The sequence below is a fragment of the Argopecten irradians genome, chromosome 10 (assembly GCF_041381155.1).
Source record: "Argopecten irradians isolate NY chromosome 10, Ai_NY, whole genome shotgun sequence".
In the NCBI taxonomy this organism is placed as follows: Eukaryota; Metazoa; Mollusca; class Bivalvia; order Pectinida; family Pectinidae; genus Argopecten; species Argopecten irradians.
Window position 1 is genome coordinate 35131785 of NC_091143.1, and position 15367 is coordinate 35147151.

General features: G+C 32.9%; 1 protein-coding gene and 1 long non-coding RNA gene across 2 annotated transcripts; both read left to right on the forward strand.

Moving 5' to 3' along the window:
* The first annotated feature begins 1271 nt into the window (after window positions 1–1271).
* LOC138333745 (uncharacterized) lies at window positions 1272–3714 on the forward strand. The gene is made up of 2 exons (XM_069282310.1): window positions 1272–1387; window positions 2461–3714. Exons 1-2 carry the CDS (start codon window positions 1312–1314, stop codon window positions 3558–3560), a joined length of 1176 nt encoding a protein of 391 aa, XP_069138411.1. The 5' UTR covers window positions 1272–1311; the 3' UTR covers window positions 3561–3714.
* Window positions 3715–6541: 2827 nt separating this feature from the next.
* On the forward strand, window positions 6542–8051 carry LOC138333747 (uncharacterized). The gene is made up of 3 exons (XR_011210025.1): window positions 6542–6611; window positions 6849–6894; window positions 7382–8051. It is a non-coding gene; the product is annotated as an uncharacterized lncRNA (long non-coding RNA).
* The last annotated feature ends 7316 nt before the right edge of the window (window positions 8052–15367 follow it).

Here is a 15367-nt window from a genome sequence, read left to right on the forward strand (position 1 = left end):
GTGCACTACATATTCGGGATATACTGTACCCATTTGAAACACATTTACTGAATATGCCCCCCCCCCCCCCCACACACACACACACACATACGATATGTGCACACACACCCTCAAGAAATGTACAAGATTTACATTGCTGTACCCTGATATGTAATTACAAGCTGTGTAAAAAGTCTGACTGTGTATGTCATGTATGTGTGAACATCATACACACACATATATATATATGCACATACGGGTACATTATATCAAGTATATCTAGAATTTGCTTCTATCTTAATACTCAAATAGCTACTTTACAGTAGATAGAGTTCTGTAATGTAAACCTATTTTCCAGTTTCACTCTAATGTTAATCTGTCTTTTTTATTATAGCATTTTGAAGGTGGTGATGGTCCATCACTGGATTTTCCTGATCCTCTGTCTGCAGATGGAAGCTCTGTACAAAGAAGCAGATCACATTGGCGACAACGTCAGCAGAGTAGGTTAGTAATTTGCACTGAATGTTAATGTTAATGTAAGCCTAACTTACAGAGCTGTAATATGTAGAAGTGACCAGACTAGGAATTGAACCAGGGTCGCCAGTACATGTAAGCCATGGTAGATTGTGCCAATATTATTTTGATTAACACTATCCCATTCCTTTTACACCATTATAGATAGACAGAGTCAGGAGTAACATGGTTTTTCAAGAAATTTATTCTGTATCTCTCTCATAATTATTTCAGCATTTCTTTAAATCACCCAGACCATTCTTAATTGAACTTTGAGAGACTGTTACACATATAAACAGATACTTAGAACATGGTTGCAAAATAAACTTCATTGTTTACCACCAATTTATAGCTGTGAATCATGTACATTTTTACATAATGAAGCAATAAATTATACATGCATTGACACAATTATTATATTATTACTCAGTGATTTTTGATTTTATAAATTATATAGTTTGACATACACATCAAAATTATGAATGATTAGTCGTTGAGTAAAAATACGTACATATTTCTATTTGCACCACCTTGCAAGACTGCAAGTTAATAATGTTATTCTAATTACTGGTGCGAGGTGAAGTATTTAAGTCTTAACTGAGGTGAAAAAGCTTTATCAGTTCTTAATATTACAACCTATTATAACAAATCATATCATTTATTTATCTATGTGATTCAGTTATACTCTTTTGGATTAAATACATAGTTTGTCTGATTTAAATAAAAAAAAACGGTTGATGATTTACCTGGTAGCTAATGATACCTATCTTTTTTAGAAACAACCCTGACAACCCTGATCATAAGGATGAAGAGGTCGACATGCATATGGCTGCTGATCAGGATGTTCCATTACCATCACCATTGCAAAAACCTCATGAACAAGATATAGGTTCAGGTATGTACAGGTCCATTGTATAATACCACAGTAAGACACATTACAAATTACTAAAATACTATTTGAAATGATGTGTAGCAAGAAAATCAACTCATCTCACAAATAAATCTGTATATCCATATATAGACAGGATCTACTGATTAGATTTACCTATAAATTTGAACTATGAACTTGCATGTATATGTAACGCTTCATATAGCTAGTGTCTAAATATGGTGAGCTTTATTTTCTAAGATATGGTAAAGCATGATATTTGTAGAACAATGAAAGTTGAAGTAAGAGTGATGTCATGAATGGAACATCAGCTGGAATTCTCTCAATATACAAATCTTTGGTGGTATACACTACAAGATCACACCATGGAGCACCTGTTACAAGAAGTTGTCCCTGTATTTGTACATAATACTGATGTTCCCTGTTCATTTTTATAACATTGTTATCATGAACAAGTACAAATTTTTTCACTTTGTTGCATGCTTCAATGATTGTCATCTGTCTTGCAACAAAGGGACATTTAATTTCCAGTATGCCACTCTCCCCTTTATCACAAACCTTACCATCAGGTGTGGCTGCAAGATAAGGAAATTCATTGTTGATGACTAATCCACATTCATGAACATGCAGGTTATTGGCTGACCCCATGCTTACATACCTTTCCCTTGCCATTTGTTCCCTACTACTACCATAATCAGTTGCCACAGAACTAAATGATTTGGTCTGAAACAAGTCTTTTAGCATAGCTTCAGTGGGACCTTTTTTCCTTTGCGTGATTTTGTGCATTTGAGATGCTGTTATTCTTTTTTCTCTAAGACGGTTCCAAAGGAAGCTGGCACTCTGGGGACGGGTTTCTTTCTCGATGTAGGGAGGGTTATCTACCCTTGATGGCTCTTTTAAATCATGATACCAAGGTGGTAATGGGACTTTGGAAGCTTTAGGGAAAACAGGATCTCCACAAGACATTGACTGACTGGTATTTAAAGATTGGACATTCTTCTGAGACTGAAAACAAACATAGAAAAGTCTTAATCAATAACTACAAATTCTGTTTTAATTTTGTTTTCTCTCAATTTCAGATACGTCTTTGCAGCTTCTGTCTGCCGCAGCTGAAATTAAAAGACTTAAAGAACAGCTACACCAGTATGAGGTCCTGTGCCAACACCGCTCCATCGTGGAACAGCAACAGAGTTTTACTACTGCAACTGCGTGTTCTATACCTGATAGCTGTGAAACTTCTTGTAGGACACCACTAACTGTGAACAGTATTATTAATGAGGAGTCTCGTGTTGAAGGTTTACTCGAATACTATACAGGCTTTAAACATTCTACATTTCAAAATCTGCTTCAGTTTTTAACTACCCAAGGTCCACAACATCAAAATAATAGAAAAGAGATAGTGAATATGGGACTTGATAATCAACTTCTGTTAACATTGATGAGACTTCGTCACAATTTTGGTCTAAAAGACCTTGCATACAGATTTTCCATCTCAGTGCAGGCTGTGAGTGAACTATTTCTAACATGGATTGATCATATGTATGTTAGCCTTGGCTCTATTCCTATCTGGCCTCATCGGAATGACATTGTTACGAACATGCCGTCTAAATACAAGGAAGAATTTCCAAGGTCTATTGCAATTATTGATTGTACAGAGTTGAAAACTCAGAAACCATCTTCTTTAAAACTACAGTCACAAATGTATTCGGATTATAAATCTTCTACTACACTGAAAGCTCTTGTAGCATGTGACCCAATGGGCAACTTGATTTTTGTAAGTGAACTTTTCACTGGATCCATGTCGGACAAGGAAATAACTGCAAAGAGTGGATTTTATGCCCTACTGCAACAACTTCTTGATGCAAACTTTATTGAAAAGGGTGATGCCATTATGGCAGATAAGGGATTTACTATTACTGAGGAACTTAATAATCTTGGTTTAAACCTTAACATTCCTCCATTTGTTTCATCAGGATGTCAGTTAACTTCATCTAATGTCAACATCACTCAAACTATTGCACAACACCGAATTCATGTTGAGAGAGCCATCCGCAGAATAAGGACCTTTAATATAATCTCTGACTTGATTCCAACAAGTATATTTGGATCCATCAATAAAGTATGGACTGTTTGTAGTTTACTCACACTGTGGCAAAACCCAGTTTTGAAGTATAAGTAGAAATATAACTACAGATGTTGTTTTAATGTAATACTTTGAATAACTCTCTGTCTTTTACTGTTATTCAAAACTTATATTAAGTAGTACATGTATGCATAACTTAAATTGCTTTAAAAGTCATAAGAAGTAAATTAACATACTATGTACATACCTGGTAAGACAGTACTGATCCAAGTAACACAGGGACAGGGTTGCAGGATACAACTGGTGTTGCTTCTAAATTCAGATTTGATATTGGCGCACCCTTTACACTTTTCAGGATTTGTTTGTGTTGTTCAGTAAGTTTCAAAAATGTTAATGGATTGTATTTTGGATCACATCTATTGCAATATAATTCAATTTTGCACGAGCATTTTCATTGGCTTAACAATTTACTTTTTCCATAAAGGAAAAATTGCGTGTTTGTAACGTCGCTTTGATTGGCTGAAATGACGGCGTAATAATTTTAGACAAAAAACCAAAATGTGTTATTATCTTTAGTAAATTGATTATAAGATTAATTTGTAGATTTTTTGTTAAGATATAACACAAAAATCTGAGTGTACTCTCATCATAAACCGCTTCGCGGTTTATTTAGAGTGCCACTCAATTTTTGTGCTATATTTAACATAAAAATCTATTCAAGTTAATCCTTAAGAGTGCCAACAATTTTGCTACATAAATATAATAGAGAGAAGTTTACATTTAAATTTATTATGATTTTGTTCATAATGCTATGTGTAGCTAATTCAAAATAGTGGTTAACTGATATTTAATGTCACTTAAAGATCTTAAATAATACTATATTTAAAATTAATTTAGGTTAGATGGGAATTATTGTCTTGTACCTGTCAGATTTGACAACTTGTGGGATGATAGGCGATTTCTTATGAGTTTCTTTGGCTTTTACAACCACTACCTGGTTGACTGACACAGGCTTGATTTTATTTCCCCGAGGAATATGCCATGTCTGTGGTATGCTTGTGCATGCTTGTTCAGCGGGAACTTCAGTAATTCCGAGAAGTTTCAGTTGTTGAATACTCTTGACAAGCCCCACTATATGGGAACATCTCCCTCCAGATCTATAATGTATTGTTATGTCACATTCTTATAAACATTGTTAATTGTTACTTAGTTAGAATATAAGATCCAGACTTTGATCTTAATACATATTTACTAGAAGACATTTTGGTATTAAAACTTTAAAATAATTTGTTCAGAAATTTTACAAACTACTGTACACATTTAAATATCAATTTATTATCATCAATTTATCTGATAACAAGATCACACTTTATTACATAGTTATGTAGGTTTACCTGATAAGATCATTTATAATACAGTATGGTTGATATATTGCAGTGTTGCCTTGGTAATAATGAATATAAGCTTTAGTTTTAGTAAAAAAAAACAAATTGAAACTGTGAACAAACTGTTGAATAAATATGTAAATTGAACGGTTGCACTTTAGAAAAGCAGGCATGTACATGTTTATTCATGGCAATAGGTGCTATTTTAGAGCACCTGTTCACTAATAATGTGTCAAGTCCTTTATCTGTATGATTTGTTGTCATCATTTTACACATAAAAAGTACATATAATTTTAAGTCAATAGGGTATACACATGTGTTAATGTGTGAAATGTATAAATATGAAGAGACGGAAGAAAACAAACAGTTTTAACTAGGTTGGAAACTTTTAAATTCTGTGTGTGGACATCTGCAACCAATGAAATATCCAGTGACTCGTGATCATGATTATAGAGATGGAAGGTCAGATAAACATGACATGAGGATTCTTCAAAACTCTCATGGTACTAGCTGTAGCCTTCTGTACAGTACTTGTTAACAATGTTCATGATATACAGTAGGGGAATATATATTAGGCCTACTGTACAGTACAGCATGTATAGGTGTCTTCTTGATCATCTGTACTAGTAAGTTATAAACAAGGCATGTGAAGAAAGCCTCTACAGTAAATAAGAGTAATTTTTCTTCAAGTTGAATATGTTTCTGTCAATAATGTTATGTTTTGTAGCAAAGTGCTGAAGTATTTTTGTCTAAACCAAACCAAACAAAGTCTCAAACGAAGAGGAAGAAAAAAGTAATGAATGTTCGTACGTGATGACAACAAGATAAACTAATGAAACACTGTTTTATTGAAACAGAAACAACAACAAATGAACATGCTAGATATTTACCCAGCAGTGCAAGAACAGTATGAGTCCTCAATGCGCTTTTTGGCCAAACAAATACACAAATTGAGAAGATGTGGTTTTTCTCCTTTCCTCATACTGCGGTAACAACGAGCCCCAACGGTGATTTCAGATGCATTTTTTGACACTTTCATATTGTCTTATAGATTTACCATCGGGAATTTCCGTAAATGAAACAGTAGAACCTGCCTCAGGGGAAACCTCTGTGGAATAATGACCCCCTGCTTAATAGTATTACTTTTTTAGGGTACCAAATGGCTAATTTCAACCACCTGGCTGTAAAGACCCATTTTCCCTTGAGTCAGAGTGGTCTTTGTGTGGTAAGAAAAAATAATTTAGAGTCAAAAGTGTGTACCTTTTTCATCAGCAGTAGCTTTTTTGTATGGCATTCCACTGTTGTTAAAAATTTCTTTCTTTAAGCTATTGGATATGCAAGGTCTAATATATTCTAAGGAACCAGTATATAATGGTTTTCCAATTTGTTGTGTTCATGCAGTTGGTCATGTAGGTTAAAATTTCATGTGTAATGCTTAACACTAGGATTTAAATGTGAGGGTTAAATTCACAGTGGAAACACAATTAGCGAAGAAATGACCTATGCATGGGTCTCTGCTGTTGTGTGGTTTGTACCTTGCATAAACACTTTATTGAGCAAGTATCCTATATGTTATTTCACAATTAAGCTCTATACATTGTACCTATATACATATAAGGAGACCCGATCCAGCTTTGTTTATTTACTTATTTAAGGGTGTTTTTTTTTGTAGAGTGATATAAACATAGCAATGTATATGTCTGTGTTTGCAGGTTTGTGCATCAGATCAAAGCTGCAAAGATCTCTTACAGAGAAGTACAAGGTAAATTTAATACATTTGCAGTTAAAAATAACGAGTTATCTCCCTTACTTTATGTAACAGCTATTATTGGCAACCCTGATAAATTTGAAGTTTCAATTTAGCAAATTTACTTTGAAGTGTATTGCATTAAGGGAGATTGTCACTCATCTATTTTTATATAGATCCAGCAAACGGTCAGAATTATAATCTCGCTATATCAAAATGAAAACATTGGTTCTATTCCATTCTATTTTACAGTTGGACATTTATATAAAAAAAGGCACACATTCCACAGCAGATGAAAGTAAGTCCATCAGAGTAATTTTTAGGGATCAATTAATCATGTTTTTATCATCGTTATATTGAAATTAGATTATATGTAAAATTATTAATTTTATAATGTTCCAATTATAATCACCATATTTACAATTTTAAACATATTTTCAAGAAGAAAAAATGTTGATTTTTGGTGTTTTGTATTGTATTTAATGTTAAAGTTGTAGAATAAGATTTGATTTAAATGACATACCAGCTACTTACAGGTTTTGATTATGATATTTGTGGAGCTCAAATACCTAATTACAGTACATGTATATGCCAATCTCAGCAGATATTGCCTCATAAAAATCACAGAAGCAATCAAAGATAAACTCTACTTTACATGTATTTAGGGAATATTTTAGCCGATATGAATTTGACAAAAAAAATACCTGTCAGTTACATCACTAAACATCTCAAATAAATCTCTATAGGATTTTGTTTATATTGAAACTTGAACTTTGAATTTTTAGTAAACAAACAGATAAATGACAAAGAGCGGATAGCAGCCGCCATGGAAAATCCAAATCTCCGTAAAATTGTGGATCGATGTTTGGAGGAAGCTTACTGACTGCAGCTCCACCTAGTGGATGAAAAAGACATGACTGAATATGAGGACAGCCCCACCTAGTGGACAATGGAGCATAACAAGATACGCTCATGTAGTTAAGGCCATACTGTGATATATTTTATTGCTAGACTTTAAAAATATAACCATTGTGTCAAAGTCTTCCAATTTATCCAGCACTGCTGGATGTTTCAGACATTGCAATTATCAATTGTAAATAAAAAACCTGCAGACTGTTAGTTTTTTAGATGTTTCTTATAACGTTCATGAGTGCCATCCATATGATTAATCTTCTTTTATTTTTAAAGAAAATACCAGCAACCTGCAATGATACACTATATACAGGGTATAGTTCTCAGTCAGAAATCAAGCATGTTATTGAATGAATGAGAATGTATGTTCTAGAAAAGTGTAAACTAGTTCTCAGTCTGAAATCAGGAATATTGTTGAATGAAAGAAATTGTATGCTTTAAAAGATATATTATAATATCATCCTGTCTGTAATGTAAAATACAAATGGAAACAAACAAAAAACAATAATTCAACCCTACATGCAAAATTTTCTACAAAATTTTCTACTAGAATATATAATATTTAAGGAGTTATCTCCCATGCATTACAATATACATTGCCATATAGACAATATTCTGATAGACTTATGGTTGCTATTCCCTGTATGTTGCATGATAAATATAAACACTGCAGTACTTTTCTTGCGACATTTTTTTTCCTATACTATATTACTGGTATATAAATTGAATATTGTATAGTTCTGTCCATTGGACAAGAATGACTCAACCAGAAGTGTGAGTTGTCTTTGAGCTTTTGTTGCTCTATCATTAATGAGCAAAGAATTGCATTTTGGAGTTAAAGGGACAATTCATTCGAGAGAACATTAAAATTTGTACATATATCGGAAAAACCCCAGTTCTAATGGATATTAGATAAACCGGTTTTACTGTGATATGCCAGAAACGATATGCCAGAAACACCCATGGTGGTGAAATGCGTGTGAAATGTTCAAACTTGTCTTGCCTCATTATATCACCTCCTCAGTGGTTATGTAGTTTATTTGTTTAACGTGCGTGACTTTGGCTCGGGTATGGGTACATTAACGTACATATTGTACCTGCTTAATAATATTGATCAATGATTTGTAATTACAACGGTATCAATTAAAATACTAATTAATGACGTGGAATTTGTCAATATTTTATATTATATGTTCCATGAGAAATGTACAACAATACATTTATGCCATGTTTTGCTTCTTGGTTATGTAGAAGAATCAGCCTGAGTGAATTGTCCCTTTAATAAAACTTTAAAAAAAAATGGTAAACATTATGTAGAATTATATCATACATGCATGTATTAGCTTACTATATATACTGATACAGCTGTAATTGCCTTTTCTTTAGCACCCCAAAGTCCCAATATGTCTAAAGTATTTGAAAGATACTTTTAATGACTTCTGTTCAGAAGTCTCAGATAGGACATTCAAATGAAATGGAAAAAAATAGAGGTATAAATGGTACTTGGTGAGTAAATGAATGTTTAAAGAGACAATTCACTCAGGCTAATTCTTTTACATAACAAAGAAGCAAAATATGACATAAATGTATTGTTCTACATTTCTTATGAAACATATAACAGAAATTCCACGTCATTGTTTAGTATTTTAATTTATACCGTTGTAATTACAAATCGTTGATCAATACGATTAAGCAGGTACAATATGTACGTTAATGTACCCATACCCGAGCCAAAGTCATGCACGTTAAACAAATGAACTACATAACCACTGTGAAGGTGATATAATGATTTTTTAGGCAAGACAATTAACCTAATAAGGTAAACACACTTCAGTCAGAGCGATTTGAGCAGTTCTAGACAAAAGTAGCATTACTCTACGAGCAAGGGACTGGGTTCGGCATACAAGATATTCGACCACAATGTGTAATGGCCGACAGCGAGTAAGTTTGAACAATTCACACGCATTTCACCACCTTGGGATTTTCTGACATATCACAGTAAAACCGACTGATCTAATTTCCATTAGAACTGGGTGTTTTCCGATATATGTACAAATTTTAATGTTCTCTTAGAATGAATTGTCCCTTTAATATGCAATGAATTGTATGATTTTTTTAAAATGTGAATGTTTATTGGTTATTGATTGATAGTCCGCTTAATATTAGGCAAAAAAAAAAATTTAATGCCTAATAATATAGGCAGGTTTAATGGACTAAGTGATCGAGTGTTAACGAAATAAATTAGTCATATTTCTTACCTCATCATAATTAATCATGTGTTAATTTATATATCTTAAATTGCATTAATCAGATTGATAAGTGATTGTGATCCTCGTTAACATGTAAGATGCATATGAAATGCATGTTATTGCTTTAAGTTTCATCTTTTATCATGTGAATCATTGTGTAAAATAATGTGTGTGGATAATGGCAATTTTACAAAGCAGGGTTTTTACTTCAATATTCATAATAGTGTTTAATTTTTCATATGTTGGATACAAGTATATGATCAGTATTGCTCTGTTTTAAACTTGAAGCAGATACTTCATTGATAAGTTTAAAAAATGATTGGCAGAAACAAATTTTTGCAATTTTCTTCTTTAGCCTAAATCAATTAGCCCTTTTCTAATTCTAGAATATAACTTCCGGACACTCAATTTGTAGCTCTTCTGCTTCTGGAAGCTCTTCTATCTCTGAGGTGGAATATCTTCTGAGAAGCTTAAGATTTATAGTGCAAATCAAGTTGGCCTTATGCTATCAGACATTGATAAAAATATCTGGGTTATCTCCCCTTATTTAGAAATAAGTTTGCTTGTTTGATTAATTAATGTTCTATTGACAGCTATGGTCATGTAAGGACGGCCTCCCATGTATGCAGCCAGCTATGGTCATGTAAGGACGGCCTCCCATGTATGCAGCCTGTTGCATGTATGTTGTGCGAGGTGCATGTTTTGGGAGACTGCGGTATGTTCGTCTTGTTATATAGTGGAACTGTTGCCCTTTTTATCACTGAAGCATGCTGCTGAAGAAACCAAGCAACACACCCCACCCGGTCACATTATACTGACAACAGGCGAACCAGGCGTCCCACTCCCTGTATGCTTTCTAGCACTAAGCAGGAGCAGAAACTACCACTTTTATAGACTTTGGTGTGTCTCGGCCAGGGCACAGAACCCAGAGCCTTCCTCACAGGGGCGAACGCTCAACTCAAGGCCAAAAGTGAGGCGGTGCCAAAGGAGGCATTAGGAAAAATAAAGTCAGTTAGGAAGAAGAGAGAAGAAAAGATCCTAAATTTATTTGCTTTTTACGATCATGCAAGGGGCAGCAGGTATAATTCTAATGCACTACCTGCATGGCCGATAAGAATTAACTTGACATATCACAGAGATCAAAATTATTATTAATTTTAGTAATAATTTGATATTCTAAGTGCTGGTAACTACGTGTAGTGTCTTTAGTATATCCAAAGGACTGGACATCTTCAGTGCATGAACAGAGATTATGCGACAATAATATCTGCATGTGTACTAAGCTGGGTGCGCTTCAGACGTATGTCAGACACAATATTATTACCTTATTTAGTTGAACCGTGTTAATTAGAACTCATATCACTCTGTGACCCTGTGTAATTTAAAGTATTTTGTTAGTTCTGTTCATTTTCATTGTACATGATTTAACCAAATGCACTTCTAGTTAATTACAATGTTTCAGTGTAATTTCGGAAATGATAAAGAAAACATTTCTGTAACTAAAGACAATATTCAAACACCAATTGTAAAGTTTACAGCTATTTCTGCATAGAATGCAAAATTTAGAACAGCACTTTTGTCTGAAATCTATTCAATATACGTCTTTCCAGTTCCACATCTTCTACTCTCCAATTATGTCTTTTATTATAAGAGATTTACAATAAAGGGGAATAACTCGTGTAAGTTAGAGTTACAATTATCTCCCTTAGAATATACCAAGTAATCTACTTTCACCCATATAATCATATACATAACAGTTGTCGTAGATGAGAGGTTGAGTCTGGGGAACTTGCTCTACATTTTAGTGATAGAAACAAGAAAACATGTCTTTCCAGTGCCACGTCTTTTTATCTACTCTCCAATTACAATCTATTGGAGTGTTTCATAGAGCATTGCAGTGGAGTGGATTTACAAGTCTAACATTGTGTCATCAAATTGTATAATGGATGTATGGATACTTCTAATACATATTGATGATGGCAGAGATTTAAATATAATTATAATAACTATATAAATCTCTGATGATGGCAATGGATTGGTAATTAATAAATATAAAAATGTACAGTGTATATGTTTTCATGATCTCATTATTTATATGGAATTTTAAGGTACCTATAATGAAACATCAAAATGTTTCATTTTGTTATCATCACTGTAATATCATAATAACCTGCATTTGAAGTGGAAGAGTCCATTTGTTTAAATAGGGATGATAAGGTAACACAAAACACTTTTTGCCTAGTACAACTGTATCAGTTTAATATACAATAGAGTGCTCATTCCATCACCTGATGCCAAAAATTACATAATAAAATTTTACATACATTATACAATATGTTCGTTTTATTTTCATTTCATAATAAAATTTGGCTCTATGTCTCAGTCCAAGACCAAACTGACTTTGAAATTCATCAAAAAATTGTATTTGATGGAAATTTAATTTAATAACTTTAAAGTGTCCTGAATCAATATAAATACTAAAACATGGCTGAAAGATGTGTTCCATACCTCCTTAATTAATCTTTATTCATACAAAAAATGTATTTAAAAGAGCCTGTGGAAAACATAATAAATGTTTTGGAACAAATAATGTTCAACATGAGAGAAATTAAGAATAGAGGTATGTGTGGGATAAATATGTTGTAGATGGATGGTTTTTTTAACTTCAGTATTTTAGGGGAGGTAACTCTAAGTACAAATGGGGTTGTACATGTAGTTGAAAAAACAGATTAAAAAACTATGCTATAAAAATATCAAATCAATGTAAAACAGAATAGATGTACATAATATTATTTTCGAAAATATTTTATGTTAAATAACGAAATTACTTTTTCGAGATGAAATTTATTTTAGATTTGAATCTTTTTTAAATGTATTGGTCAATAAAATAGGCTTTTTAAAATTAAAATAAATAATAGTTTCTTAAAATGAAATGAAAAGTGATTTATTTGATAAAATTCCAATAAAGTAAATCACTTTCTATTAATTATGATTGATGCATTTAGTCATTTTCAATTCATACCTGGTATTTTTCAAATATTACTGGCGGAGTGCATGTATTTGGTTTTTTTTGTTGTTTGTTTTTTTTTGCTTTTTTTTATGAAGAAGAGAACGATATACCAAATCTTACTTGTGGTTAAGCAAAACAGTGATTATTTATTTCTATTGCATATATTTTTACCAACTATATAATTTTGTGTTTATTCTTAATTGGTTGTCGCTATAATCTCCCGTTTGAAAATAAGGAAAATGGTTCAATTCTAATTTGCTAGAATTTAGACCTAGAGAGATATGGTTAAACATAACTGTAAATTGTAAAACGAGATTGATAGTTTTGTAGTGCCGCAAACGTAATTAACATATAATGTAGGAAATCGTGCATATGTTTGGTGTTGTAACCTCATCTTAGGCCATCGGTGATAAAAACTATTCAAATTTTAATTCTGAGGAGGTATCAATACATTTATTCAAGGAACTATGAACATTTAAAAATATGCGGACATTAATATTTTGGATTTTTTGTGGTACGATAAGTGTATTATCAAAAATTATCGAAAGGTTAAAAAGGTCTCATTATACCTGGTACTACATATCTATCTATTGTGATCTACATATGTCCATGGTGTCCACATACATTAATTATTTTAATTTCATAATTTTAGTAGAATCTAGTCATCTATATTGAAGCTTACATGGGTGTTTTCTGAACAAAATATTTATAGATGTATACTGTATGTACTACATGTAAATATTTGATGTAATTGGGTGTGATTTCTAGGTCAACTGTTATGGTCATTTGGCTAAAATGTCTGTCAATGTTGAATTCTGATGATGAATCATAGATGAATATTTTGTAAAGACATGTTGAAGCAAAAACTATCAAAATAAAACACAGAAAAACAAACATTGAATACAGGTCATAATTCAAGGCAACTTTAAGTACATGGACATTGATTTAAACACATTTTATTGTGATTGTTTATATGCAATGGGGTTGGGGACAAGTTTTCCAACTTATGTATATATGAAAATCTTATATTTGGCCTGTGGCATGCTAGGATGAAGGGCTAACATGTTTGTTCAAATGAAAATAACTTGTCTTTGATTTATTAAAGTATTTCAAGAAATCCTTTTTAATTAATAAGAGGCATAGAAACTTGTCTTTAGGCTTGTAACATGTTGGGATGAATGGCTACAAAAAGTGTTTAATTAAATGAATAAACTGAATTAAAGACCACAAGGATCAAAGAGGCAAATACGTTTAACTGACTTTTTGTCATTAGCTAAGATGCAGATTAACTTTAGAAAGTATTGGAAATGTAGAAAATGTTATATAAAGTACAGGGCTTCTGAGTATATATGTCCACACAATTTATTCGATTATGTTTACCTTCATTCAAACAAAGTCACAGGAGTCTTTCTAACTTGTGTGTGGTGTTAGTAAAGTTGTTTTGTCCTTCTGACTTGTCTGTGGTGTTAGTTAAGTTGTTTTCTCCTTCTGTCTGTGTGGTGTTAGTAAAGTTGTTTTGTCCTTCTGACTTGTCTGTGGTGTTAGTTAAGTTTTTTCGTCCTTCTAACTTGTGTGTGGTGTTAGTAAAGTTGTTTTGTCCTTCTGACTTGTCTGTGGTGTTAGTTAAGTTGTTTTGTCCTTCTGACTTGTCTGTGGTGTTAGTTAAGTTGTTTTGTCCTTCTGACTTGTCTGTGGTGTTAGTTAAGTTGTTTTGTCCTTCTGACTTGTCTGTGGTGTTAGTTAAGTTGTTTTGTCCTTCTGACTTGTCTGTGGTGTTAGTTAAGTTGTTTTGTCCTTCTGACTTGTCTGTGGTGTTAGTTAAGTTGTTTTGTCCTTCTGACTTGTCTGTGGTGTTAGTTAAGTTGTTTTGTCCTTCTGACTTGTCTGTGGTGTTAGTTAAGTTGTTTTGTCCTTCTGACTTGTCTGTGGTGTTAGTTAAGTTGTTTTGTCCTTCTGACTTGTCTGTGGTGTTAGTTAAGTTGTTTTGTCCTTCTGACTTGTCTGTGGTGTTAGTTAAGTTGTTTTGTCCTTCTGACTTGTCTGTGGTGTAGTTAAGTTGTTTTGTCCTTCTGACTTGTCTGTGGTGTAGTTAAGTTTTTTGTCCTTCTGACTTGTCTGTGGTGTAAGTTAAGTTGTTTCGTCCTTCTGACTTGTCTGTGGTGTTAGTTAAGTTGTTTTGTCCTTCGACTTTCTGTGTGTGTAACTTGTCTGTGGTGTTAGTTAAGTTGTTTTGTCCTTCTGACTTGTCTGTGGTGTTAGTTAAGTTGTTTTGTCCTTCTGACTTGTCTGTGGTGTTAGTTAAGTTGTTTTGTCCTTCTGACTTGTCTGTGGTGTTAGTTAAGTTGTTTTGTCCTTCTGACTTGTCTGTGGTGTTAGTTAAGTTGTTTTGTCCTTCTGACTTGTCTGTGGTGTTAGTTAAGTTGTTTTGTCCTTCTGACTTGTCTGTGGTGTTAGTTAAGTTGTTTTGTCCTTCTGACTTGTCTGTGGTGTTAGTTAAGTTGTTTTGTCTTCTGACTTGTCTGTGGTGTTAGTTAAGTTGTTTTGTCCTTCTGACTTGTCTGTGGTGTTAGTTAAGTTGTTTTGTCCTTCTGACTTGTCTG